The sequence below is a fragment of the Selaginella moellendorffii genome, unplaced genomic scaffold (assembly GCF_000143415.4).
Source record: "Selaginella moellendorffii unplaced genomic scaffold, v1.0 SELMOscaffold_99, whole genome shotgun sequence".
Classification (NCBI taxonomy): Eukaryota; Viridiplantae; Streptophyta; class Lycopodiopsida; order Selaginellales; family Selaginellaceae; genus Selaginella; species Selaginella moellendorffii.
The window spans coordinates 479,283-498,775 of NW_003314360.1; the positions used below are offsets into that span (position 1 = coordinate 479,283).

A 19,493-nucleotide genomic window follows, 5' to 3' on the forward strand; every position below is an offset into this window, starting at 1 on the left:
CGTGTCGGGCTTCACGGTTTTTAGGGAATAAAAGGATATTTTATGGCGATTAAAAAACTCTGTAAAAACCAGGGCACTACACCTGTAGGAGGTGGCATTGGGTGGACAAAGCCGCCCCATCGCTGGAAACGCGACACGTGGTGTGGTGCAAAATGGCACGTGGCATGTGCTCTAGGATCGGTTCCAAAGATTTTTATCACATCCAATGGTCGAATACATGGCAATCACGATGTGGATGTTTGGGCGGCACAAAAATCTGGAGTAAGATACATGTTTGATAGCATCACATATGGGGAAGCATTATTTACGTCAAGCTGGATCATCTCTTTGATCACTCGCATTCCACGGTTGAAATCGTGGTGCATCCTACAACCATTCAACAATGTCGTCCAAGCCACCAGTTTTGCGTCTGGCGTATATTTCGGCACCAATTCTATTGTTTTCTCTGCGTCATCCAGCTTGCCTACTCGCCCTAACACGTCTACCATGCAAATGTAATGGTCCACAATTGGCGTAATCCCATAGTCTCCAAGCATTGTGCCAAAGTAGCAAATGCCGCAGTGCTCCAAGATGCCGCCGTGACTACACGCAGACAAGATCCCAACGAATGTAACCTCGTCCACGTCGACGCCCTGGAGCTGCATGGCTCGCCACAGCTCCAGCGATTGGACCTCGCGACCACCCTGGGCATATGCCGTGATCATGGAGTTCCACGTCCACGTGTCCTTGCCCCCCATTTCGTCGAATAGCAGCCGTGCGGTGTCCAACACTCCACACCTGCCGTACATGGTCACCAGCGCGTTGCCCAGAGCCATCTCGGTTTCGAGTCCCCTCGCCACCACCTCCTCATGGACGAGCTCGCCCACTCGCAAATCGGCCACGCTCCCGCAGACGTCGATCACGCTCACAAAGGTGATATCGTCGGCTGGGGTGCCCTCCACGTCCATCTCCTGGAAGAGACGAATGGCCTCGCCGCCCACCCCGTTCTGTCCGTACGCCGCAATCATTGCGTTCCACGTCACCGCGCTCCTGATTGGCATGTCGTCAAACATTCGCCGCGCGTCCGCCACGTACCCCGCCTGGGCATATGCCGACAGCATCGCATTCCTGGCCACCACATCCCAGCGTGGCATTCCATCGAATATCCTCCTGGCCTCATCAATGTGACCGCTCTCCGCGTACGCCACAAGCAGATTGGTCCACGACAAAAGCGACTTGTACGGCATGCAGTCAAAAATGGCTTTTGCGGCCAGTAGGTGCCCGTTCTGGACATACGCGGTCACCATCGCATTCCACGTCACCCCGTCCCGCCGCGTCATCTCGTCGAATAGCTGCCTGGCCTCGTCCACGTCACCGTTTAGCCCGTAGCCGGTGATCATGGCATTCCACGCTGTAACGTTGCGCTGCTTCCCCAATCCATCGAAGATTTTGCGGGCTTCTCGTACGTCCCAAGCCCTGGCATATCCACTTATCATGGTGCTCCACGTCGCCGCGTCCCTCTCATCCATGCGGTCGTACAGCTCCCGCGCAGCGTCCATGTCACCGTGTGACGCGTAGGCAGCCAGCATGGCGTTGCAAGTCACCGTGTTCCTCTCTGGCATTTTAGCAAACAATGACGTGGCTCTTGCAAGATGGCCGTTCTGGGCATATGCGGTTACCAGGGCAGTCCAAGAAACAACGTTTGGATTCGGAATCTTGTCAAAGAGATTCTTTGCCTCGACAACACTTCCTCGTTTTGCATACGCTGTGACTAACGCATTATACGAAGCTTCATCCCTCCCTGGCATATTGTCAAAGAGCGCCTTGGCTTCCTCCAGATGCCCATTGTTGGCATACGCGGCGAGCATGGCATTCCACGCAACTACATTTTTCCGAGTCATCTTATCAAACAAAGCTTTTGCCTCGCGCACGTCCTGGTTTTGAGAGTAAGCCGTGATCATAACTGTCCAGGAGAACTCGTTTCTATCTGGCATCTTGTCGAAGAGCTTCCGAGCCTCACGAAGATGCCCTTTTTGGGCATATGCAGCCACGATAGCGGTCCACGAAACAACGGTCGGATCCGGCATGGCATCGAACAGCGTTCGAGCATCCTCCAGATTCCCATTCGATGCATACGACGTGATAAGACAGTTCCAGGTGACGGAATTGGGACGGGGCATCTTCTCAAACATGGTCTTGGCGTCGTCAAGATGCCCATTCTTGGCATATGCTGAGATGACCAGGTTCCACGAGTAGGCGTTGGGGCGTGAGATGCCGTCAAACACCCGGCGAGCGTCATCCACACTGCCACACTTTCCAAACATTTCCAGGAAAAGATTTGACAGGAACCTGTCGCCGGTGTGCTCGCTCGCCAGGAATTGCTCGTGGAGACGCTTTCCAGCTCGCAAATCCTTCGCGTTTCCGCAAGCACGGATCTTCTCGGCGCAAGCGGATGCATCCAACCCATCAATCGAGGCCAAAGACCACATCTCGTCTTCATCGATTCGGGGTGTTCCTTCTGGATCCCTGAATCTCCGTGTAGAGATTGGAGAGCAGTGTCAAGGAGGAGGAATCGGTGGAATCCCTGGACATGATCTCGTTGACAGCCGCAATCGCACCACGTCCTACATTTCCATGGACTCTACACGCTCCCAGAAAGCTCGACCACAAAACACTATCAGGCTCGAAGGGCATGGATGCCACAAGGCCATCGGCGGCGGCGAGCTCCCCGGCGCGCCCAAGAACATCGATGAAGCACGCGTAGTGATCCACAGTAGCTTCGATTCCAAAATCCGTCCACATTCCAACGAAGTAGCTCCTTCCCAATTCGACATCGCCCTTGTGGCTACACGCCGCAAGAACACTGACGAAGCTCACCTCGCTGGGCGTGAATCCCGCCTGGGCCATGCGACCGAAGAACTCTAGTGTTTCATCGCCAGAGCACACTGCGAGCATCGAATTCCAGGACACTACGCCGCGATGCTCCATCCGCGAGAAGATCTTGTGGGAATCGGCGACGCTGCCGCAGCGCCTAAACATCGCAATGAGCGCATTCGAGAGCATTGGATCGTCGCGTTCCAATCCTCGCACCGATACCTCGAACTGGATCTCGCGGCAGAGGGCCTCGATCCCTAGGGCAGCGCAGGCGGCAATGGCGGCCATGAATGTGATGTTGGTGAATTCCAGCCCTAGAACGTCCATGCCACACAGCACAGCCAACGCTTCTTTGCCATGCCCACACTGAGCATATGCTGATGCCATGGCTGTCCACGTTACCACGTCCTTCTCAGGCATAGTATCGAAGAGCTCTTGTGCTTCTCGCATGTAACCTAATTGCGCGTATCCTACCAGGAGGCTTGTGTAGGTGATAATGTTTCTTTGTGTCATAGAATCAAACACACTCTTAGCCACGTCAAGATGCCCGCATTGGGCATATCCAGCGATTAATGCGTTCCCACTTACAACGTTAGAATGAGGATTTTGGTCATAGAGAATCTTGGCATGGGAAAGTTGATGTTGTGAGCAGTAACCAGTGATCATGGTGTTCCAGGAGGCAGAATCTGGATTTGGGATCTGGTCGAAGAATTGCCGAGCTCGATGAACATCCCCTCCCTGGGCATATCCCGCAAGCATCGCATTCCAGGAGACGATGTTCTTCCGCGGGGCTGGAATCTGATCAAAAACGTTTCTGGCCTTTACGAGATTGTTGCTCTGCGTGTAGCCCGAAACGATCGAAGCCCAAGACACCGTATCTCTCTCCAGCATAGAATCAAACAACTCTTTCGCCTCGCGCACACAGCCATTTTGATTGTAAGCGATGATCATCGCATTGCAGGATCCAATCCCCGGGCTGGGGCCGATGGAATCAAAGAGGCGCCTCGAGGCATCGAGCTGCCCGTACTGACCGTACGCGGAGATCATCGCGTTCCATGTAGCCTCCGTCCGATCGGGTACGGCGTCAAACAGCCAACGGGCGAGATGGAGCCGACCGTGCTGACCGTACATCGCGATCATGGTCGTCCACGTGACCACATCGCTGCCCGGCATCTCGTCAAACAGGGCTTGGGCTTCCAGTAAATGCCCTGCCCGGGCATTTGCCGCGAGAAGAATATTCCATGATATAACGTCTCTCTCGGGCATCTGGTGAAACAAGGCAAGGCATTCGCGGACATTGCCATCGTGGAAATAGGCGGAGAGGATGAGGTTCCAGGAGATTAGGTTTTCTCGATTCGCCACGCGATCGAAGAGCTCCCTCGCGCGATCGATGCTCTCGCCGTGTTGCGCGAGGCCGGCGAGGATGGAATTCGTCGATAGGTCGTCTCTTTCCGGCATCCGATCGAAGATTTCCTGTGCCTGGTCGACGCGGCCGTGGTGGGAGTAAGCAGCCAGGAGCGCGTTGTAGGAAACGAGGTTGCGCTGGGGCATGGCGGTGAAAATCTGCTCGGCATCGCCAAGATTTCCAAGCCGGGCGTGTGCCGTGAGCATGGAATTCCAGGACACCAGATCCTTGTCCGGCATTCCATCGAACAGATCTCTGGCTTCTTGGAGCTTCCCCGATCGCGAGCACGCGGCGATCAAGATATTCCAGGCCATCTCGTTCCTCTCCGGCATGCAGTGATCGAAGAAGGATTTGGCGTGGAGGATGTGGCCGTTGTGCGCGTAGGCGGCGAGCACGGAGGTCCAAGAGACGACATTGGTGAGAGGCATGCGATCCAGCGCGATCTTGGCGTCACTGGCGCTGCCGCGGCGGGCGTGGGTGGAGAGCACGATGTTCCAGGAGAAGAGATTGGGGTGAGGCATCTGGGAGAAGACGAGGAGCGCGCGGTCGAGATGGCCGCAGTTGCGATACATCTCCATGACGAGATTGCACAGGAAGACATTGTGGCGGTGATCGGAGGCAAGGATCTGAGCGTGCAGCGCCTGGCCCTGTGCCACATTCTTGGATCTGGATGCCTGCTTGAGCAGCGCCGCGTAGCGATCGCGATCCGTGTGGTCGTGGATCTGGGCCAACATAGACTTGGGAGTTTTAGGGTTCTTGGAGGAAGCTTTGAGCGATGGCGGAGGAGCTGGATGAGCTCTTGATGTTCCTTTCTTCGCCAGCGCCAAACGTAAGAGTTTGTTTCCATTTCATTGCGCCTGACAAGAGCTCCTTTCGCAGCTTAGAAAGGCCGCGGTAGACATCATCGAAGGCTTGACTGGAAGCGACGAGGGGATTGCCAAGCTCAGCACCAAGCTCTCGATTCTCCTCCCGGCTCTCGTACAGCTCCTTGCTGGTAACAAGGCAAGAAGCGGATCCATGTCTAGTGCCTAAAAGCCTGTGAATGATCTTACGTCCAGCTCGTTGCGAAGCCAGCGGCAGGAGCTCTGGTCAATCTGTCACAGGATCAGGAAGTCGGAGAGATGCTGCTTGAACTGGGAGCTGTTGCAGGCGCCATGGATCAGATAGGCAAGCAAGGCCAGGACGTGGATAAGCTCATGGTGATGCTCCTCGTGAACTTGACGACTCTAGAGCCTGGTGCTCGGCTGCTATGCGAGGTGTGATGCTTGCTCTCCTTCGCCATCTCCAAATCTCTCTTACAATTTTCTTGCTAGGAGGGCGATGAGAAGCTCAAAGGACTACATATGAGTCGTCTCGTGAGATTGTTCTCGCGGACCCCAGAAGAAGGTATGATGAAAAAGCTGTTCTTGTACACTACCTGTGTGTGTTGCGTAGGTGACGATGCGTACGAGCACGTTGGAGCAATTCTTGTCAACGTATCGCGAACGGACTTGGGACGCAAGCTCATGCTGGACACCAAGCGGGGCCTCTTGAAACAGGTTCTACGCCAATGCGACTCCAAGAGTCTTGTTCGCAGGCGAGGAGTAAGTTGATGAAAAAATCTGTTTCGTTAGATAAGTTTTGCGACTTTCTCATCTCTGTTCTTCGTGCGCAGGTGATTGGCACCATCCGCAACTGTTGTTTTGAAGCTCCGTCCCATCTGCCGAGCTTGCTTTCCCTGTCCGAGCTTCTGTGGCCATGTCTCATCCTTCCAGCCGCAGGAAGCAAGGTCTTACTCAATTGTTGCACCATTGCGGGAATTCAGCTAAGCCCTCTCTCGTCGACGTGATGCCGCAGATCTATAGCGAAGAGGAGCGATCCAAGATGCCCCCGGAGCTGGCGGTTCCATTGTCCATAGAACGCCAGGCGGAACCAGACTCCCAGATCCGTCGCGAAGCCTTGGATGCTCTCTATCTGCTCATAAAGCAGGTGAAGTGAAGCGCTAGACTTTCTAGATCCGATCGCCAGGACTGATTTTGTGGTCGTGTTCCAGGAGGCTGGATTTAGAGCGTTTTGGGAGCTCGGTGGAGCCGACGTTCTCAAGTCCGGCTACGAGAACGAAGAAGATCCCGAAGTCATGGACAAGTACGAGCAGTTGGGGTCACTGGTAAGAACTGACACACACGCACTTCTTTTTTTCTCCCTGCATGCGCGTACGTATCAAACTCAAACACATTCTTCTACGCGTGCGCGTCACAGATCATCGCGCAGAGTGGCAGCAGCTCTTGACCGCAGTGATGGACGATCGATTCGGTTTGACAAATTGTTAGCGAGAAACTGGAGAAAAGTTTGTGTCAAGCACACTCACACCGGAAAAGTGCTTGAATATTCGCTCCTTCTACACACGCCTACTAGTCAACGGAGGTTTTTGCGTGCTTCGCTCTTCTCGTACAAAGAGAAGAAAACAAAAGCCAAAGGTTTTTATTTTGTGTGTGTGTGTGTGTGTGTGTGTGTGTCTGGAGAGAGAGAGAGAGACCTAAGCGGTGGGCGCGGCGTGGGTGAGAGGAATCTGGCGAGGATGTCGAAGATTATGGCCTACTCCGAGCTCGCCGAGCACAACAATCGCAAGGATTGCTGGCTTCTCATCTCCGGAAAGGTATCTTCTACCCTGATCTGCCGGATCTAATAGGGCTCCCTCGATCTGTGGAATGCCAAATTTTTCTTAACTCTCTCTCTCTCGTGGGCAGATTTACGACGTGACCAAGTTCCTAGAGGACCATCCCGGCGGCGATGAAGTCATCCTCTCCGCCACAGGTAAGTGACAACTTCCGGTGCCAAGGAGCGCGAGATCACTCTTTTTTCTCCTCCAGGGAAGGATGCCACGGACGATTTCGAGGACGTCGGGCACAGCAGCAGCGCTCGCGACATGATGCACAGCTATTACATTGGCGAGGTGGATTCGGCAACTCTGCCGGCCAAGCCCACATTCAAGCTGGCGACCCAGGACGCGTATAATCCCGACAAGACCTCGCAGTTCCTCATCAAGATCTTGCAGTTCTTGGTACCCCTGGCCATCCTCGGGCTGGCGGTTGCCGTGAGATTTTTTACCAAACAATCCTGAAAGGTTTGAGCAAGTCTTCCTCCTCCTCCACATTCGTGATCGTTCGTTCTACTCTTCTCTTTCTCTTTTCTCCCCAGGAAATAGGAAAGAACAAAAAAAGTTCCAGGGAAATAATTCTCCTCTCTTTTTTTCCAGAAACCTTGCCAACCAACCAAGTGCTTAGATATTGAAATCGAAGATTGGCTTTTGCTTTGTTTCTTCGTCCCCCCAGGGCTTTATTTCTCGCGATTGACCGACCTGGAAGAAGATTAGTTCCCAGTAATGCAAGTTTAGTTTTGTTTGACAGGTGGTTGTTTCTAAGTCACAAACGTTGGAAAAAAAAAGAGAGGAGTAGATTTAATATATAAAAGTCTTACTTTTCTCTCCGACTCCGACTCAAATAATTACATCATCGTCTCTTGCTCTTGATTGCTTAAAAAGTGTTCCTGTCTCTCGAGAATCCTTTGGTTGGTCTAACAAAGCTGTGCTCCTCTGCTCATAGCTCCAGATCAAACTTTCGCTGCTTCTTTGGCACCGGGAAGTCCATGATCACGGAGCTCCCACACTTGGGACACCTGGGATCCAACTGCGAGATCATCACGTACATGAGGCACCGCTTGCAACCAGTGAGGGTGACCTTGGCCGGTTGGCTTGGCGGAGGCGATGGAGACGACCGGGGAGACGATGCGGCGGGCGGGAGCAGGCAGAGGCACTCGGAGGAGGTGGTGGTGACGACGCTGCTGGCATCCTCCTCCTGATTGCTCGACAGATTGAGCTTGAGGTCGAGACCACCACTCTCGCTCTCGTTCTCCCTGTCCTCCTTGTAAATCGGGTTTGGATGATCCGCATTAGCAGCAGCATCGTCGCCGTCGTCGCCTTGCTTTTTCCTCCTCCACAGCTGTGTGGCTTCGCCACCATTCTTTCTCTTGACCGCCGCCGCCTGCTTTCCAAGTTCGGATTGCAGTAGCTCCAGCGACATGTGACAGGAGGCTGCTGGAGGCGATTCAAACGGTGGCTCTGCGGGTGAGCAAGAGTGGCCTTCGCGAGGATCATTGCAGGTGGTCTTGCCGGTGTTCCAATTGATGAAAAAGACCGTTCCAGACTGCACAAAAAAATATCGGTTTAATCAATCGGCTCGGCCTGTTGCACCACTTCAAAAATACAGACAAAAAACAATCAAGGCACACTCAATTACCAAGAACGAATCTTGGCCAAAATGGCAAACAAAAAAACGAAGAAAGCAAAAAACAAAAACAACGAGAAGGCTAAACAACAACGTGAAAAAAGCGTGAAAGAAAACATCAAATCTTTTTGCTACGATCCACCCAGAAAGAAACCGGACATACCTTCAAGTCGAGTCTTTTCTCCCATCCTTTCGGAAGCGGAACATCCTGGCCGAGCTCCAAAAAATCCGATTGTTGTTCTTCACCATCCGTTGTCATGGTAGTATTCGAAGCCCCTCGTCCACCTAGCAGGTCCAAAGTGTGGTGCCTTCCGACGCCGGATTCATCAAAGGGCTTCCCCAGCATCATCTCCAGCAGCTTCTGTTGATCATCGCCCCAAGCTCGCTTCTTGCTCATGCGAGCAATCCCACCGAGCTCACCACTGCCCCACCCGACTTCCAGTGCCACAGCCATCACCTCTCAATGCAATTTCACGAGCTTCTTCTCCCCTGCCTCTATAGCAATACAGCAGCAGCAGCGGCGGCGGCGGCGGCGGCAAAAAGAGTGGGAATTTTACCGAGCAAACTTTAGCAGCGCAAGGAAAGAATGGAAGAAGAAGCGGCTTTACCCCGGAGAAGAAGCAAAGCAATACTAGCGGCGCAGCAGCGGCGGATGATGGATGAAGAGGTCTGTCTGTCAATGGAAGTGGTAGTAGAAGAAGAGGAGGCTTCCATTGGCATTGAATGCTGCCATCTCCTTCACGCTACGCACAGGGGCCCCAGGCTCTTAACTTCCACATTTACTGGCTTGATGGGATGCACCTCCTCCCTCTTTCAAACATTCGTCTCGTCTCGTCTTCTTCTTCGATCCAATCTCTCCTCACTCAACTCCGCTCGCTCAACTTGACTTGGCTTCTTCAACTTGCTGCTCAGCTGAGTATAAGATGAAACTGAGTTGAGTAACCGGACAGTCGGCTGGAGCCCGAGCCCGAGCTATCTATCTATCGCAAGCCCTTCTCTCTCCCTGTCTCCCCCTCCCCCTGTTAGAGCTATTATATAGACTGTGCCCGGCCAAATACGATTACCGTCATCACCTTTAAGGTACTATACTAGTCTCTAGCCTGACTTTCCTTTTATACTAATTCTATGATATGATATGAAATGATCGCATATCTATCTATATCAATACTACTGCTCCGTCCGAAACTCACCTGAGGAAAACTTAAAACTATCCTACTACCCCTGTGATTCTCTAGCCTCTACGGGCACGTATACTACTGCCCACCTTCCTTGAATCCTTACCTTACCACCGCTACCAGCGATGATATATTAGATTCCTTCCAGTGTTCCGAGCCGACTAGACTGAACACACATGCCCCTTGGTGTTGCATGGCAAAGATCCCATCTTTCACGCTAAGAACCGGCCTGTTGTCTAAATTACCAGCGAAGGTATTAGCTGAGCATGCATGGGTGGAATTGAAATCAACAGAGGATACTTATCTGGAGGAGGCTGCACACAGTTGATGGCACAAGTATGATTGCCAGCTGCCCCTGGCTATTGGGTTTGATGACCCTTTAGTGCTTGCCTTGAATGGCCTCTCTCCAAATTTCCAGGCGCCACTAAATGCACACCTCTCGTCGCCGTTAGTTTAGTCATCATGTCCGGTAATCTGCCCGCTAATGCCTTCAATAATGCTTCTCCAAATCCCGCCCGAGCCGGGTCGGGTCGGGTCTCTCACTCGACTGCAACAACTGAAAACCAAGTCAGTGCCGGATATTTCCCTCAGACTTTGAGCAGCATTGTCTTACCTTCTTTCTACGTTGCAATCAAAACCCCGACCACCTAAATGTGTGAGAGATTTGAAAAAATCGCAAGATAAATGCACAGGGAGTAAATTCGAGTCACCTAACACAAAGGACCGGTGGCTGACAATGGCAATGGCAATTGGGAGAGATCAATCTTTCCTCTTTGTCCACAAAAATATATACCACCCAGAAAACAATGCGGCAAGGGATGCGATGCGTTGCGATGCTATGCATAGAAAAAAAGAAAGAAATGTTATCTTACTCTTTTTACAAACCTTTGAATTTGAACCTTTCAGGCTCTGTTGTTGTTTGCGACTGGCCGTGTCGAATCTTTTGTTGGGAGCGGGAGAGAAGCGGTAGGTGAATGTTTAGTTGTCTACGTGTGATTCTTCGCGCATTTATGCAATTGCAACACCTTGTGCGTCAGCTCAAGCTCATCGTCTAGTAACTTGAGCATTTTTTTCTTCGACTGCAATACGCGAGAAAGAATAAGAAGTTATAAGAAAATAAAAGTCATAAAAAGATACACTAAGCTTGGGCATTGATGCGGTTGAATGCGCGATAGCAACCCGCAAAAGGAAAAGCAAAAAAGATATTCACGAAATCAAAGCAAGACCGAGAAAGATAAGATAATCTCCGCTCAGGCAAACTCAGGCAGTTAAAACATGTGACATGTTTAGCGCACTGCATGTCCTTTGACACCACTCAATGCAAAATAATGCCTGTGATCTCCCGATAAATCATTTTCCCAGCAGCCTATTACATGCAAAGCAGTAGTACTGCAAAGATGAAGTACACTTTCAAACCAGTCTTCCTCACTCGCCATTTGAGCCAGCCAATGCAGAAGAAAGATAAGATGGTAATAACACGGACAGAAGCTACGAACCCAGTTATCCAGGCCTAAATGTGTAGGCAAAGACTTGTGCTCCACTTTATGACAATGCAAATGCAATGCAAGAACAGACGCATCGCATCCCACCACCATGTCAATCACCAAACCCAACTCAACTCAACGTCGAACCTCGAGGGAGAGGAAAACCAACCTGTAGTTTCGATGGATGGATGGATCACACCAGCGTCCTTCCTCTTGGCGTCATATCTGACCGTAGCAGGCATGAAGACCTCTTTGCGAAGTATAAGCTCTGCTGCTACTGCTGCCCCTGAATCCTAAAAGCTGTAAAGAAAATGAAAACAAAAGAGAACTTAGTGTCGCAAAGGCATAGCTTTGTTGCAAGCTTTTGAGAGCCCACGTGTGGTTTCATGGTCCGGCTACCTTTCTATTTATGAAATTCCGAAATGAAAGCCCACCTTAAGATGTCCCATATCGGAATGCCTCCATTATCTTAGACACGGACCGTCCCTTAATCCATCATATTGGCATTCAAGTTGCACCCTCCTCCACATTGTTACGGTTCCCCAATCCTAAAGCAAGCAAAAGAACCAGCAAAAGTAAGTAAATCCCGTTGTCTTAAGGGTTTGCTATTGCCAAGGCCAACCAAAGCATTCATGTCTCAGCAACATCACAGTATTCAACTCGAAAAAGATAGCCACATGCAAAGACGAAGACATTGCAAGCCATAAACACCAGCGTGGCCCCTGAACGGTGGACTTAAAAGAGGCCCACCCCTTTTCTTCGTTCATTCTAAAACAAAAGCTCTGAAATCTAGTACTAAAATGACATAGTGCGGGAAATCGATTCAAGTAGCCCAGAAAAGGAGGTGAAAATGAACCGACTGGGACAAGATAAAATCGGGAGAAGCAGTCCCAAAATCACGAGACAAATTGCTACTGTAGTTTCGGAAAGGCACACCTTAAGTGTCGCTTGCAGATACGCCTGGCACCAGGAAACAGAAATACAGGCCGACCTGAGAAGCAAGGAAAAGAGAAAAAAAGGAAACAACAGAAGCCGTATCCATACCTCATTGTCAAGCTTAACACCCCGTGGACTGGATATAAGATAAGCCGGACTTGAATGAGCGCTTTAAAGTGATGGAAATAGGTGACTGCGTGCGAATACAGCCGAACTGACTCCACTGTGATGTTGTCTTCGCAGAGTGACAGAGAGAAGTTATACTGCTTAAATTCTCTGCGGAGCTTGAAACTTACGTACACTTAGGTTGAGATACTTCTGTTCTCCACCTTGACAGAGATCCTGAAAGACACCAGAGAAATACACATCATGCAACAAAAGCGACTAGAAAAGCTCGTTTTCAGTCCTGACTAGAAAACTGCAAACGCTTCAATTTGAACAATGGTGGACTGAATGCAAGCAGGTACCCCATGAATTCACGCCGGAATATCCAACGCCAGAAATTCGCGTCGATTCAAAGAGGATTTAAAGCAGCGCTGGTGCGTATTGCAGAAACTTTGAAGATGGCGGGCAACAACGGCTCAATCAACCACAGCAACTTAATGCAACAAACAAAAAAATATGGTCGAAAAGAGAGAGAAACATAAAGAGAGAGCCAATTGCATGCATCGGTGAAATGCGCGAATCAGTGAGCTCGAGCCAATTGCGTGCAATGGTAAAGCGCACAAATCAGTGAGCTCCAACTTTCAAACAGTAGTGTTGAAATATCAAAGATGAGCAGAAAAAGAGAAAAAAAAAAAAAGGCTTACGTCAAGGGAATGGAAGAGTCTTGCGATATCACGTACACTGGACACACCAACATAAAAGAGGCATCCGGAAACACTATGAATGCAGCCTGGCTATGGCGACAAAACAAAGGTCATACACATTAGATATATATACACACACTCACATAGATAGATGAAAGCGACGACGACGTACCTGCCTAAGACGAGACCCTTCTTCACTCGCCCGCATTATGCCACTGCGCGACTGCGCAGCCGGAAAAAAAGACAAGGGAATGAAAAGAAAAGAAAATTGTGGAAGAAGCGATGAGATCTCGTCCCAGGGTACCTGAAATCGAGGGTGAAACCGCAGCAATAGACGCCAAACCATGATCTAGTGGCCGATCGGCGATGCAAATCCGGAGACGACGATCCATCGCTCGCTAATCGCCCTACATTTTCCTACCAAGAACCCTAAAACCCTTGGAAGCGTTTTATTTTTTCAAATGATCGTAGCTACGCCGTTGGATCGAACCCATGGATCGACGGCAGCCAAGGCGTGTGTATGACTAATAACTTACATTCAAGCTTTAGTTTCGTGCGAGAGGGAGAGCTCGGCATGAGTAAGTCTCTTTGAGGTTGCTGCGGCTCCCCGACGACGTGAAGATGGACTGGTAAATCTCTTTGGTGGCGTTGGCCGGGATTGGAAGAAGAGGCTTGGCTTTCTTTGCCACCGCTTTCATCGTAGACGAGTGAGTGAGAGGAGGAGCATCCTTCCTCTTGCTACTGTTGGTCTCGTCTTCGCCACTGCCACCTTCGATCGATTCGATCGCTGCTACACCGTTGCTCTTGGATTCGCCACTCTTCTCCTTCCTGGTAACGCGCCTGGCCGCCGCTCTCTCGGCCTCCATTCTCTCGCGGAGCAGGCCAACTTCTTCGTCGGTGCCATTGAGAGGGATTTTGTCCTCGGCTTTAAACTCCGCGAAGCAGACCAAGCACGACGAGGACTGCACCTCCTTGAGCGCTCGGACGCTCAAGACATGGCCGCAGTTCTTGAGCGCCACGAACTTAAACTTGCCATTGAACTCCTGCCCCGAAACCGGGCACTGGAACTTGGTCTCGACGTGTTCGTCGTCGGGATCCACTCCGGGGATCGCCGAGAGGTGAACCGGCGTGAGATCCTTGAGACCCCTGATGTGCCGGAATTTCTTGGGGAGGGACTTGGTGATGAGCGCGTGAACAAGAGCCTCCTTGTTGTAGAGATTCCCGAGAGGATCCATGACGCAGGGCGGCCGGAGATAATCGCAGGAGAGAGCACACTGGCACCATCTCGCTAGCCTAGCCTCGTTTGGATCCACCTTATCAGGCTTCTTCTCAGCGTACATCTTGAGGTAGCAATCCCTCGACTCGGCGCCCGTGGCACCGCCATCGCCACCGCCGCCCCTGACCCTGACCCCCAAATGGAGCGTGCTCCAGCGGCCCACACCGGATTCCTGGAGCGATCGGCCATGGCCGAGAAGCTTACCTCCGTGAGAGAGATAGAAAGCGTCGTGCGACGATGCCCGGGGCAGCAGCGCCTGGATGACATCGCCGGCGGTGGCCGAGCGCCCCACCTCCACACACGAGGACGATGATTCGCTCCTCACGAAGATCTGCATTCTCCTTGCCCTAACCCTAGCTAGGGCAGAAAAAATCCAAAGAAATAGAAATAAAAGCACTGTTTGGGGCATTCCGAGAATCGAACTCGGGACCTCTCGCACCCGAAGCGAGAATCATACCACTAGACCAAATGCCCTGACCCGTGAATTCCATTCAGTGCATAAGGTGTTGTCATTGTTTTTTTCGTTTAGTCTGTTACCGTGCTCTTTTTTGTGGCCCACGATCCCAAGGCTCGTACGATTCGCGCGGGGCCACAATTTTCCCAATCGATGAGTGTGTGCCTTTTTCCGTGTAGCAAGGTGGGCCTTTGGTGAATCTCTCCTCTTTAGTGCCTTTGCTGGCGTCGACCGATTGCTTATCTCACTCACGCACTGCCACTGGATATATACATGTAGTCGACACCCGTATAAACATCCAACCAGATTGTGGGGGCTACAAATACAATGACGTATAAAGCTAGCGATAATACCATGCGTTAATACTTGTTAATATAACCATGTATCCAGACATTCCAGCACGCTTTGGACAGATTATGTTAATCAATCGGGGTCGGTCAATAGCACGCAAGCTTGCACTACTTTGGCTACTGTTTTGGTCCCACTTTACGTACCTAGTTGTGGCTCATTTCGGCCCGGCCAAGTGGAAAAGGAGGACCAGGACCAAAATGTTTTTAATGGTGTCGTGAACAAAACTCCAACGATTGAAGCACACTAGATGATGGACGCAACGAGCTCTCAACACCTCGCTCCACACTTGTACGAAGACCCGAGGGCCAATTCAATGAGAGCCTTGTAATCTAGCGCAACGCCTTCTCTCGCTCGCAACCCCGCTTGATTTTATTCATCGACATTGATTGGTTATATTCTCCCGCCGATTCCTTTCAATTGGAGATTCATCGATTATATTCTCCCACCGATTCCCTTTAAATGGAGATTCAACGAAACAACGGTGGTGAAAACACGCAAACTTTTGCCCGGTCAAATAATGCAACACCCAGCCCACGTGTCCGCGCCTCCGCAATCTGGTCACGTGGCACCGCCACGTGGAGCGCCATTTTATCCCCCGCTTGCTAATGACATGGGGGCCGTACATCCGTACGGAGGCGACCTTTTTCCGTCCATAAAAGAGCGACCGAGCCCTTGGACGGAACAATTTGCCGCTTTGGCCGCCATTTTTTTAGCTAGTCTCGCGGTCTTTGCCTCCAGTCCAAGGCTTCCATACACTTCCAGATCGATCAACTGGTAAGATCGCTCGCCAATCGCCACGAACGATCGCTCTAGCAGCGCTGCGTATCTTCTTCCACGATGCATGATTCGCGCTTCGTCATCCCGGCCCCGGTGAAGCCGCAGCAGCCCCGCCGTTCAAATCCCGCCCAGCATCAGCTCCACCAGCATCAGCTCCAGCCACAGCCAGATCTCCCAATGTCGTCGGAGCGATTGAGGGCAATGAGAGCGTCGGCGTTCCGCGCGGTGTGTAGAGGCCCTTCGTCGGCGGCGGGGCAGAATGCCTCCGCCGCCTCCGCCCCCGCCAAGATGACGTGCCTCTGCGCTCCCACCTCCCACCCCGGATCTTTCAGATGCCGGATGCATCGCGCCCAACAGCAGCAACAGCAACACCATTCTCCTCCTCCTCATCCACTTCCGCCGCCTCAAGCTTCTTCCACCGCCACCGCCGCCAGCAGTAGCGGAGCCAGATCCAAATTCTCCGGCGGCGCCGCGCCCCGGCCGGCCCAGATCTCGTCCACGCTCAAGACGTGTAGCCGCTGCCGCGTGAGGGGTCCCAGCCGGCTGAGCACGGTGGTGTTTGCGAGCGGGCGGGAGCAGGAGGAGACGAGCGAGGAGCCGGAGATCGCCACCATCCCCATCCCGTACGAATCTAACCCCTCGATGATCGATCCCTTGTTTGCCTCGTGCTCGGATCTCACATCCCGCTGGTTTTGTTCCAGATTGCCGGTCGTGAGATTGTCGCACCACGCGACCATCCACCGGGGGATCTCGGCGGCCACCATTGGGGCCCGATTCTGTGCGTTGCGGAGGCTCCAAGGATCGGGCAAGGAGGACTTTTTGAGGCTCATCCGGCCCACGAATCCCCGGCCCATTCTCTTGTCGACGTAGTAGCCGCGCGGATCTCCTCCCCCTCGCTCGTTTCGATCGATCGATCACGGTGTAAATACTTCCTCCTCCTCCTCCTCCACCGCTTGTGCTTTCGTGTGAGTGTCCAAATTTTTTCTTTTTGCTCCCTCGATGCGAGAAGAGTATCGAGGGCCCCAAGGGATTAGAAGAAGAAGATAGCACTAGACCAACAACAGTAGAGAGTTTAATGCTCTCCGTTATCTTCTTCCATGTACACTAGCAAAAGCTTTTCTACGATTAAAATCGTCGCTAGATAGTTAGCTCGGGTGTGCATTGATTGATTCATCGAGACCTGACCATCGCCAGACCCGAGTTTTTTTTTTTTTTTCCTCCCACCAAACAAACAAACCAAAAACCAAACCAAACAAAGATGGCCATACATACAAGCCGAATGAAACGGCCAACCAAAGTCCGCGCCAGTCAATCGCAGCCGTTGGGGCCCGGCCATCCCGACCGTTGCTCGCCTCCCATGTTGCTGGACTTTCAAGGTGTGTCAGCCAAGCCCACACGCTCGTTGCAGCGTTTTGCGCGGCGCGGGATTCGAAACCGCGACCTCGCCCGTCTTTTGGTGGGTCAAGCCCAGCCAAGCCCAGGCCACCAAAACAAAAAAGAAAGCCAGCCACAGAGTCGTGGCGACCAAAAGATAGAAAAAAATCCACTGCATTGCATTATTGGAGAGTGAGTGTGTGTGCCCAGTCTCGCAAACAACACAAAAGAAAAAGAGAGGGCCAGCGGTGGACGACTCTTTCTCTCACTCACACTGCCTTTGCATTACCACCTTTCTCCTCCCTCCTTTGTCGTCAGATCCATCATCTCCACCGCAAGCTTGAAAATGGAGTGCCCTGTTCCTATCCGTTTTGCTCCAGCGATTGGCCTCGGGCCGTGTGTCGCGAGCAAACGACAAAGCCCAACACCAGCGATGATCTTCCCCGTGATTAGATTAGAACGACGCCGGCCAGCTTAGCGACGTTCCCGCTTTCGTGTCTTACATGGCCTTTTATCCCCGTCGATGCAGACACGCAACCAGAAACAAGTTTAGCGGATTTGTGAAGCTTATCTCGTACCTAGGACGGGGCCGTGAATTGCTTGCTCATCGCTATCTGCTGCCTTGCTTCGATTCTATCACGCATCCACCACTTTTTCTTATCCTCGGAGATCTTTGGTGGTGGTGCTCTTTTCTTTTTTATCTTTCTCGATCCACTTCTCCGGGTCTGCGGCATGGAGGATCGGATCCCGAGAAACGAGCCCCTTTTCTTGTGCACGACGTGATGGACCGTCACTGCGGCCGCTGTCAGAGTTGTCTCGAGCGAATAAATGGAAGTATTTTTTTCTTCCATCCCATGCGCTGCTGCTGCTGCTGCTCCATGCCGTGAGAAAATATCCCCGCGGAACTTATAACTGCCGTCCCAGGCCTTGGACCGAGAACAGGAGACAAAGCTCTGAGCGAGAAGTCTGCTGCGCCCACCACCCTGCCTTGCCGGTGTCGTAACAGCTAAACGGATTGAGAGGAGCCATCGTCACCGATGCCAAAGTCGCCGCCTTGCGCAAAGTCGTGTGCTCGCTGCCACAAGCAATCGATGGCACGGCTTCTCTGCTAGTGAAACGCACACTATCTGCGACTGTCAACACCTTCGTCGTCCCGGAGAAAGCCCGGGCCTCATGCCGTTTCTCTGCTATGATGTTGAACACCTCCCTCGCCCCGTGCGAGAGCCCCACTCCCTTGATCAACAGCACGTAGAGTTCCTTGGAAACGACCCAAGCTTTGATCATCACACCCATGCCTCCGACGGCACCTTTCACTCCCAGCAGGCCCTTGCCAAACGCAGCCACAAAACCAACCTTGAGCGACGCCAGCGCTTCCACAGTGCTCAGCGCGCCTCTCGAGGCCTCGTAGCATTTGAGAATCACGGTCCAGTTCGCCGCCGCAACTCGATCATGGGCGACCATCACCTCGCTGAGAATCCCTTTGCTGCCCCTCACCAGGTCGAGAGCACCAAAAGACGCCTTGATCCCGCTCGCCACCTTCTTAAACCTCCCACCAAAGCCCACTCCTCTGTGGAAGCCCCGAGACTTGAGTGCCTTGTGAGACATCTTGAGACCTTTGATCACAACCTTGGCAGCCCGAATTCCCACGACGATCCCATCGGGGGAGAGTATCAAGCTGCTGCCACCACTGCGCTGGGCATTGAGCAAAAGCATCACCCCGTGAGCAGCCTTGATCGCCTTCACGACCAAGTCCGCAGCCTTGATCCCCGACGACACAGCCTTGAGCTTGACGAGCAAAGTTGCCAAGTGAGCCGCAACAATGAGCCTCTCCACTCGAAGCTGGGTAAAACCTCCATCGCCATCCCTGGCGCTCAATCTCAACCCTGCTGCCGCCACATCGCTGATCGCTATGCCACCCCCTTGATCACCCTCATCCCGAGCACTCGACGCTCCAGAAACCCTACATTGCGCGACCAGGCCCTGCGAATCCAGATTTCTCCCTCTCTTCTTCTTACCTGGACAGGAAGAAGACGGCGAGTGGCGGCGCATTGCCAGGAAGAAGGCGAGGCGGCCCAGGAGCGCCGCCGAAACCAAGGCGTCCGCCATAGCAATAACATGGAAGAGGTAGTGTCCACCATAGCCTTATTAATGCCCTAGACTCGCCCACACGAGCTCGAAACCAAGACCACCACCTATCGCTTTCCACCAGCATCGCGACGAGTGGCAATAGCTCCTTTTGGGGAGATACCTGACCAGATGCTATGATTCTCCCTCCCTTCCCTCCCTTCCCACGGGCCACCCTCCATGGGAAAATTTCCATCTGGGAAATTTTCTTGT

General features: G+C 52.3%; 7 protein-coding genes and 1 non-coding gene across 19 annotated transcripts; 2 read left to right on the forward strand and 6 right to left on the reverse strand.

Moving 5' to 3' along the window:
• Positions 1 to 176: 176 nt before the first annotated feature.
• On the reverse strand, positions 177 to 2,578 carry LOC112342108 (pentatricopeptide repeat-containing protein At4g02750-like). The gene has a single exon (XM_024663374.1). It carries the CDS (start codon positions 2,466 to 2,468, stop codon positions 225 to 227), a length of 2,244 nt encoding a protein of 747 aa, XP_024519142.1. The 5' UTR covers positions 2,469 to 2,578; the 3' UTR covers positions 177 to 224.
• LOC112342107 (pentatricopeptide repeat-containing protein At4g02750-like) lies at positions 2,448 to 5,095 on the reverse strand. The gene has a single exon (XM_024663373.1). The coding sequence runs from the start codon at positions 4,990 to 4,992 to the stop codon at positions 2,476 to 2,478; it is 2,517 nt and encodes an 838-aa protein (XP_024519141.1). The 5' UTR covers positions 4,993 to 5,095; the 3' UTR covers positions 2,448 to 2,475.
• Positions 4,956 to 7,556, forward strand: LOC9637617 (protein HGH1 homolog). 5 transcript variants are annotated; one of them, XM_024663376.1, is made up of 10 exons: positions 4,956 to 5,087; positions 5,138 to 5,260; positions 5,317 to 5,514; positions 5,572 to 5,841; positions 5,913 to 6,026; positions 6,095 to 6,226; positions 6,291 to 6,893; positions 6,985 to 7,051; positions 7,108 to 7,361; positions 7,436 to 7,556. In XM_024663376.1, the coding sequence occupies exons 1-9, from the start codon at positions 5,034 to 5,036 to the stop codon at positions 7,356 to 7,358; spliced, it is 1,812 nt and encodes a 603-aa protein (XP_024519144.1). In that variant the 5' UTR covers positions 4,956 to 5,033; the 3' UTR covers positions 7,359 to 7,361; positions 7,436 to 7,556. The 5 variants fall into 5 exon arrangements, with proteins under 5 accessions (XP_024519144.1, XP_024519145.1, XP_024519146.1 ...); XM_024663377.1 differs by having other exon boundaries at positions 7,494 to 7,556; XM_024663378.1 differs by having other exon boundaries at positions 5,572 to 5,644; positions 5,693 to 5,841; positions 7,108 to 7,556.
• A 116-nt stretch (positions 7,557 to 7,672) lies between these two features.
• On the reverse strand, positions 7,673 to 11,479 carry LOC112342109. Of its 2 annotated transcripts, none has more exons than XM_024663382.1 (4): positions 11,349 to 11,479; positions 10,309 to 10,774; positions 8,684 to 10,242; positions 7,673 to 8,439 (listed from the first exon to the last, which is right to left on the reverse strand). In XM_024663382.1, exons 3-4 carry the CDS (start codon positions 8,972 to 8,974, stop codon positions 7,834 to 7,836), a joined length of 897 nt encoding a protein of 298 aa, XP_024519150.1. In that variant the 5' UTR covers positions 8,975 to 10,242; positions 10,309 to 10,774; positions 11,349 to 11,479; the 3' UTR covers positions 7,673 to 7,833. The 2 variants fall into 2 exon arrangements, with proteins under 2 accessions (XP_024519150.1, XP_024519149.1); XM_024663381.1 differs by having other exon boundaries at positions 8,684 to 10,251.
• A 16-nt stretch (positions 11,480 to 11,495) lies between these two features.
• Positions 11,496 to 13,319, reverse strand: LOC9637157. 7 transcript variants are annotated; one of them, XM_024663389.1, is made up of 6 exons: positions 13,097 to 13,291; positions 12,925 to 13,014; positions 12,412 to 12,457; positions 12,224 to 12,350; positions 12,116 to 12,139; positions 11,496 to 11,727 (listed from the first exon to the last, which is right to left on the reverse strand). In XM_024663389.1, exons 1-6 carry the CDS (start codon positions 13,268 to 13,270, stop codon positions 11,712 to 11,714), a joined length of 477 nt encoding a protein of 158 aa, XP_024519157.1. In that variant the 5' UTR covers positions 13,271 to 13,291; the 3' UTR covers positions 11,496 to 11,711. The 7 variants fall into 7 exon arrangements, with proteins under 7 accessions (XP_024519157.1, XP_024519152.1, XP_024519154.1 ...); XM_024663384.1 differs by having other exon boundaries at positions 12,116 to 12,170; XM_024663386.1 differs by lacking the exon at positions 11,496 to 11,727 and having other exon boundaries at positions 11,898 to 12,170; positions 13,097 to 13,147; positions 13,229 to 13,319.
• A 38-nt stretch (positions 13,320 to 13,357) lies between these two features.
• Positions 13,358 to 14,546, reverse strand: LOC9637618 (protein RTF2 homolog). The gene has a single exon (XM_002989612.3). The coding sequence runs from the start codon at positions 14,535 to 14,537 to the stop codon at positions 13,470 to 13,472; it is 1,068 nt and encodes a 355-aa protein (XP_002989658.2). The 5' UTR covers positions 14,538 to 14,546; the 3' UTR covers positions 13,358 to 13,469.
• A 56-nt stretch (positions 14,547 to 14,602) lies between these two features.
• TRNAP-CGG lies at positions 14,603 to 14,674 on the reverse strand. Its single transcript has one exon. It is a non-coding gene; the product is annotated as a tRNA-Pro (tRNA).
• A 988-nt stretch (positions 14,675 to 15,662) lies between these two features.
• Positions 15,663 to 16,941, forward strand: LOC9637619. The gene is made up of 2 exons (XM_002989569.2): positions 15,663 to 16,405; positions 16,484 to 16,941. The coding sequence occupies exons 1-2, from the start codon at positions 15,843 to 15,845 to the stop codon at positions 16,650 to 16,652; spliced, it is 732 nt and encodes a 243-aa protein (XP_002989615.1). The 5' UTR covers positions 15,663 to 15,842; the 3' UTR covers positions 16,653 to 16,941.
• The last annotated feature ends 2,552 nt before the right edge of the window (positions 16,942 to 19,493 follow it).

Excerpts from the sequence above, each read along its gene's own strand:
- LOC112342109 (XM_024663382.1), bottom strand. The coding sequence starts at position 8,974 with ATGGCTGTGGCACTGGAAGTCGGGTGGGGCAGTGGTGAGCTCGGTGGG. Across the intron at positions 8,440-8,683 it reads AGAAAAGACTCGACTTGAAG|TCTGGAACGGTCTTTTTCAT; the intron begins GTATGTCCGGTT and ends TTTTTTGTGCAG.
- LOC112342107 (XM_024663373.1), bottom strand. The coding sequence starts at position 4,992 with ATGTTGGCCCAGATCCACGACCACACGGATCGCGATCGCTACGCGGCG.
- LOC112342108 (XM_024663374.1), bottom strand. The coding sequence starts at position 2,468 with ATGTGGTCTTTGGCCTCGATTGATGGGTTGGATGCATCCGCTTGCGCC.
- LOC9637617 (XM_024663375.1), top strand. The coding sequence starts at position 5,034 with ATGGCGGAGGAGCTGGATGAGCTCTTGATGTTCCTTTCTTCGCCAGCG. Across the intron at positions 5,515-5,571 it reads GTGCTCGGCTGCTATGCGAG|GAGGGCGATGAGAAGCTCAA; the intron begins GTGTGATGCTTG and ends TTTTCTTGCTAG. Across the intron at positions 6,227-6,290 it reads TCTATCTGCTCATAAAGCAG|GAGGCTGGATTTAGAGCGTT; the intron begins GTGAAGTGAAGC and ends GTCGTGTTCCAG.
- LOC9637618 (XM_002989612.3), bottom strand. The coding sequence starts at position 14,537 with ATGCAGATCTTCGTGAGGAGCGAATCATCGTCCTCGTGTGTGGAGGTG.
- LOC9637157 (XM_024663383.1), bottom strand. The coding sequence starts at position 13,270 with ATGGTTTGGCGTCTATTGCTGCGGTTTCACCCTCGATTTCAGGTACCC. Across the intron at positions 12,458-12,924 it reads GACTCTTCCATTCCCTTGAC|GATCTCTGTCAAGGTGGAGA; the intron begins GTAAGCCTTTTT and ends GGTGTCTTTCAG. Across the intron at positions 12,351-12,411 it reads GTATCTCAACCTAAGTGTAC|ACAACATCACAGTGGAGTCA; the intron begins GTAAGTTTCAAG and ends CACTCTGCGAAG.
- LOC9637619 (XM_002989569.2), top strand. The coding sequence starts at position 15,843 with ATGCATGATTCGCGCTTCGTCATCCCGGCCCCGGTGAAGCCGCAGCAG. Across the intron at positions 16,406-16,483 it reads ATCGCCACCATCCCCATCCC|ATTGCCGGTCGTGAGATTGT; the intron begins GTACGAATCTAA and ends GTTTTGTTCCAG.